The sequence below is a fragment of the Echinops telfairi genome, unplaced genomic scaffold (genome assembly GCF_000313985.2).
Source record: "Echinops telfairi isolate 266 unplaced genomic scaffold, ASM31398v2 ScPeMD7_7458;HRSCAF=8496, whole genome shotgun sequence".
NCBI lineage: Eukaryota > Metazoa > Chordata > Mammalia > Afrosoricida > Tenrecidae > Echinops > Echinops telfairi.
Genome location: NW_022111358.1, coordinates 35548709 through 35554078, shown reverse-complemented (window position 1 = coordinate 35554078; position 5370 = coordinate 35548709). Strand labels below are relative to the sequence as shown.

The window sequence follows — 5370 nt, the reverse complement described above, 5'->3', positions numbered from 1 at the left end:
CTGCAGCTCTGGGTAGAATGCCCTGTGGGTTTGAGACCGTAACTCTGTAGACAACCTCATTTCTCCCTCCCTCCATGGCAGCACCCAGACCCAGGAAATGGGTAGTTGGGACACTTGCCCTCCAGCCCCTCCCTCCTGGAAGCCCTCCGCGTCTACCTCAGGTACCTATGGAGCACATAGTGCACATCGCCCCCCACCCCCTTCACCCCCTCTGACCCCCGACCTTGGAGTCCTGAGCAGTGCAGCGCACAGCGTGGCCCTGTGCAAAGTGTAAATGGGTGTTGGCCCTCCGGCCGCCGTTAGCAAGCCCAGGGCAGGGGGTGGGTGGGCATAATTGGACCTCTCTTTCCATTTCCTAGAACTTGATTTCTGGCTTCAGGGACTGTAACAGTCTCGTCTGCCCCAAGATGTCCTCAGCCACTTCCCTGTGACCCTTGCCACCTTACAGTGCTCTTTCCTGTGGGGGGAGGAGCCTCAGGGTCCCCAGGAGCTTTCTGAGGCCCCCACTAGGGCCAGCTCTCTCTGCTCAGGGTGCCAACCCCCTTCCCTGGGAAGAGGACCCCTCCAAGCCTCACCAGAGTCCTCTCCTGCCCTGGCCCACCCTCGCCCTGGCCCACCCTCGCCCTGGGCCTTGAATGATGGGGAAACAAAAGGCAAAGTATTGGGAGATATAGATGAGGTTGGTTAATATTTCACCACATCCTCTCTCTCTCTCTCTCTCACACACACACACACACACACACACCCCGCCGCAGTTCCCAAAGCTACCTGCTCCCAGGACCCCGGTGGACAGATGCTTCTTACGCGGACTCGCAGCCCAGGCACTGCGCCTTGGGCGGAAGGGGCTCTCAGGATTCTGTCTTTCACAAAGAAGGACACTGGGTCTCTGCTGGGTCTCTTAAAGATTAAACGGGTGCTGCTGCTTCACTGGGGCGCTTTGCCCTTTGAGGCCAGACAATTCTTGTGTCCTGTGGGAGACGCTGCCCTCATCGAAGGGTCGTAAGGGCCCATAAATGCCCTTTGGGGCGGCCATCACAATCGCTCAAGGGGTTTTTCCAATGCTTCCCGTGGGACCACCAGCAGCTGAGGGCCACTGGGGTACCTACAGTGCCAGGGGAACTTCAAACCTGCCGCCCTCTTAGCCAGCAGGCTGCCCCCTAACAACAACCCCCGGCAGACCAAGGAATGCTGAACTGAGAAGAGGCCGGACATCCAAGCCCTGTCCCCTGGGCTTCTTCACTCCCAGAGTGGGGGTGGGGATGTATGGGGGGTCCCTATCTTTTCGCTTTTCCCTGAACCCCTCATCTCCCCCGCCACCCCAACCTCCCTCTCTTGTTTGCCTTCCTGGAAAGACGAGGGCGGTTACCAGATGTCAGGGTGTGTGGCTCAGGACAGCGAGAGGCAGCGATGGGGATGAGCTTACGACGCCTCCTGTTGGGGGCGGGAGCATGTCGGAGGCCTGGGGCCGGGAACAGCGTGGCTCAAAGCGATAAATACCCCCGTGGGTGGCGGCCGGGCCCCACCGCCCAGCGCTCCTGAAAACTGACCCCTGCCCGCATGAATGGGAATGAGCTCCAAAGGGCACATCTGCATCCCCGCCCACGGCAACGCTGACATCTGTGCTTGGAGGGTGCCCACCACCCCACCTCCATGGCCCTTCCATCACCCGGGGCCCCAGTCCACACACAGTTGGGAAACGCACATAACACGCTAGCTTACGCGCGTGCACACACACACACACAGGACCGAGCCACCCCCCCCCCAAATTTAGGGGGAACTCTGAAGCTCAAACTAGCCAGGGGCTCCAACCTAGAGCCGTGGGAGGGCTGGGGAGGGGAGTCTACTCAAGGAACAGACCCCTCGTAGCCTCCCTCTTTGTCCCACCCTCTCCAACCCCAGGGGCCTGCTGGTCCCGGAGCTGACCTCAGGTGATGTTTATATTCCTGGGCCGTCTGTTCTGTGAACGGAACATCTGATACGTTTTCAGAGAAATGTGTGGGTTTGGGGTTGTTTTGTTGTTGTTGTTTTTCATCTGGCAAGAACATCTGGGTCTGTCCGCCTGGAACAGGCTGTCCCTTGCATGACACCTTAGCCGATTTGAGCGTTCAGCCCATCCTGCCAGGTGAGGCCCAGGCCCAGAGTGGGAAGGGAGAAGGGGCTCCCAGTGACCAGGACCCTCACTTTCTTCACCGCCTCCCGGGGGGCGGGTTCTCGGGTTCATCAAGAAGAGGCTGTAAGGAGACAAAGACTCAGAGCGGGCTTGGCTGTGGGGCGGGGGCTGGGGATGGTCATGTACAGTCGTACAGGTTGTGCACTGCCCAAAGGCCTCCGCTGGCCCCCCAGGCAGGAGCCCGCGGCTGGACGTGAAGGCTCCCTCCCCACAGACTGGAAGGACAACGCCTTTCATTCCCCCCGCCCCACTCCCCCGAGCTGTGTGCAGCGCGTCAGGACTCTTGGGCCTGGCTGTTTAGGACCCCAGTGAAGTAGCGCCCCATGGCTGGGTGGTGGGCTTTCCCTAAGATGTGCCCCTGGGCAGACACCAGGCAACTCTTCCCCAGCACAAGGAAGAGGGGCCTCGCTGAAGGCTTGGCCAAACCTTCCCACGAGCAGCTGCTCTCACACTGGGCCTGCTCTTGCTCAAGAGCCTCCCTGACTCCTTTCCTCCCCGGTTAACTCCCAGCAGGGCCACCGGCATTGCAGCCAAGAGGCTCTGCTCCGGGCCCCTCTAGGGAGCTGGAGTGGGTGGGAAGCTACCTCCTCTTTGGTGGTCTTTCCCCAGTGCTCAGTGAAGAGTGTGGGCTGCTCTGGGGCGGGAGGGGCCGCCCTTCCTTCACCCATGCACCCATGTGCATTTCAATAAACCAGCAACTGGGAAGGCTCCAGGGAGCTTACAGGCCTCAGGATGGACAGCTGTGAGCCCCAGGGGGTGGCCAGCAGCAGGGTGAGGGCGATGGGGGTGGGAGGCCCAGGGTAACCCTTAGAGGTTTCTCCTCAGGGATACCCGCCTTGGACTCCAGTTTTGGCCTTCAAGTCTAGGGCAGCACAGCTGACAAGTGTGACCGCCCTCCCCCAGCCCCTAGAGATTGGGTGCCTCCCCTGGGTCCCGATTTGCATGGCAGGAAGGGGCCTGGTGAGGAGAGGCGGGGAGGGGATGGGTTGCAGGCGGCCAGTTCCACGTTTCCCCCCAGCAGCCTCAGACGTGGGCACGGGGCTGGGGTTGGGACAGAGGTGACCATGGCTGGGCTGGTGCTGTCCCCTGTCCCCAGCAACTGGCTGGTGCTGCTGCTGCTGCTGCTTTCAGGTATGAGCTTCCCACCTGCCCCCCCAGGCCTGCCGGGTGCCCCAGGCCAGGCCCCAACTCCTTCCTCACTACCTGTTTCTCCCTCCTGACAGCCCTGGGCCCGAATGTGTGGCCAGCTGCCATGCCGGGCCCAGGAGTCTCCTGTCTGGAGGGCCTGGGTGATGGTCGGAGGAGCTAGGCCCAGGGTGGGCACCCAGCAGAGGGAAGGAGAGCTGGGAGAGGTCCCTGGGGTGTTCCCTGTGGAGGTGGGAAGAGGCATGTTCCAGAAAGGGCCTCCCTGTCAGTCGGAAGACCCCAGCTGTGGCTTCCCTTGTCCGGTCTCCGCGTCACAGCTTGTTCAAGGACACCCTGCGGGTCCGAGGAAGAGGGAGCAGGTGGCAGGTCTCCTGGTACCCCGATGGCTGAGGCCACAGTCCAGGGGCGGAGGGTGGGGCAGGCAGAGGGGTCTGGAAGCTGCCGCCCGAAGGAGAAGGTGGGTCTGGAAGAGTAGAGGGTGCAAGCGCAGGGGCGGGGCAGCCACTCTGGGGCCTAGAGGCCTGGCAGGCCCCACCCACTTCCTCCCTCCATCCTCAGCAGGTGAGACGGTGCCCGCCACCAAAACAGAGGACCTGTACCCGGACTCCTCAGGTTGGCAACCTCACCCACTCCTTCCGGTTTGTCTCTGACCTCCTCTGGTGACTGTCCTGTAGGCTGTCCCCTGGCTGCCCCTTGGCCCAGCCGTGCCAGGTCCCCTCACCCAGGGCATCCTGCCCCAACCTCTGTAGGCCTCCCTCTCCCCCTTGGCCCCAGTCCCCGGCAGCTGTCACCCTCATTAGACACGGTTCCAGCCCAGGGAGGAGCGGTTAAACCGCAGAGGGGGGAGTCAGGGCTGGGTCGGTCTGCCCAGAGGAGAGCAGGCTCAGGCTGGGCCTCAGCCACGTGAGGAGTGAGGGGTTGTGGGGGGGGTGGTGCTCCCTGAGGCAGAGGCAAGTGGAAGGCGTCCTTGAGGAGGTGGGAGGGAACAGCCTAGAGTGGGTGACAAGGGAGGGGAGGACCTGCCACACAAAGGCCAGAGGTGGAGCAGGCCTGTGCCACAGAGGGGCTCACAGGGCAGATGGGGCCTCAGCTGCCGGGTGAGGGGGTGTCCTCTGTGCCCTGGAGGCAGGCAGGGTGCTGCCAGGCAGCCTGGAAGAGATACAAAGTTATCAGAACTTGTAGGCCCTGTGTCCTGAGGGAGGCCTGCCCTGTGGCCCCTTGTCCTAGGGGAGGCCTACTCCGTCTGTAATCCTTTGGTTTAGGGGAGGCCTGCCCTGTCTGTGGTTCTTTGTTTTGGGGGAGGCCTGGAGCCAGCCTCTGCAGGGAGATTGGAAGGGAGCGGGACGGTTCCAGTGTGCTTCTGAATGGAAATTAAAAGGGTGGCAGGAAGGGGCGGGTTGGTGGTTTAGCCTGTGGCTTTCACGTGACTCGGTGCTCACCTCACTATAGCTGAGAAAGAAGGGCGGAAACAGGGGTAGCCGGCTCTGCAGGATTGAGGTTTGTCCGTCCAGCAGCCGGGATGCTGAGCGAGTATTGAGCCTGGCCTTGGTGCCCACAGGAAGCCCTTGCTCCCGAATCTGGCAGAACCCACGTTTCGTGGCCCGGAAGCGGAGCTACACGGTGAAGGTGAAATGCCACACGGACGGCACTGGCGTGGTGAAGTGGTTCTGGAAGCGACTAGGGGACCAGGAGCCCCGGGAGCTGCTGGAGGACCAGAGCCACATCCTGCAGACCTGGAACCACTCCGTGGCCACCCTCACCATCCGCGACATCCAGTATGAGGACAACGGCGTCTACTTCTGCCAGCAGACGTGCGGCGGGCCCCGTCCAGAGACTCACTGGGGCTGTGGCACCGAGCTGCGGGTCATGGGTGGGTCTCAGGCCGGCCCTGACCTCAACCAGAGTGGGCATGGGAGGGAGGTGGGCTGCAGGGGAGCCTCATCGAGTGCCCACATCACACACCCCAGCCCTGCCTGACCTACCTGTCCCTGTGGGACCCTCAGAGTCCCCAGGAGAGATGCAGGGGTGCACCGCGGGCCTGACTCCTCTGCCCC

General features: G+C 62.4%; 1 protein-coding gene across 1 annotated transcript in view; it reads left to right on the top strand.

Moving 5' to 3' along the window:
* The first annotated feature begins 3234 nt into the window (after positions 1-3234).
* The window catches only part of CD79B (CD79b molecule), a 2986-nt gene continuing 850 nt past the window's right edge, over positions 3235-5370 (top strand). The window contains exons 1-3 of the mRNA XM_045299479.1: positions 3235-3301; positions 3875-3928; positions 4875-5236. Of these exons, the coding sequence (XP_045155414.1) occupies positions 3235-3301; positions 3875-3928; positions 4875-5236 (483 nt within the window). The remainder of the gene's footprint in view (positions 3302-3874; positions 3929-4874; positions 5237-5370) is intronic.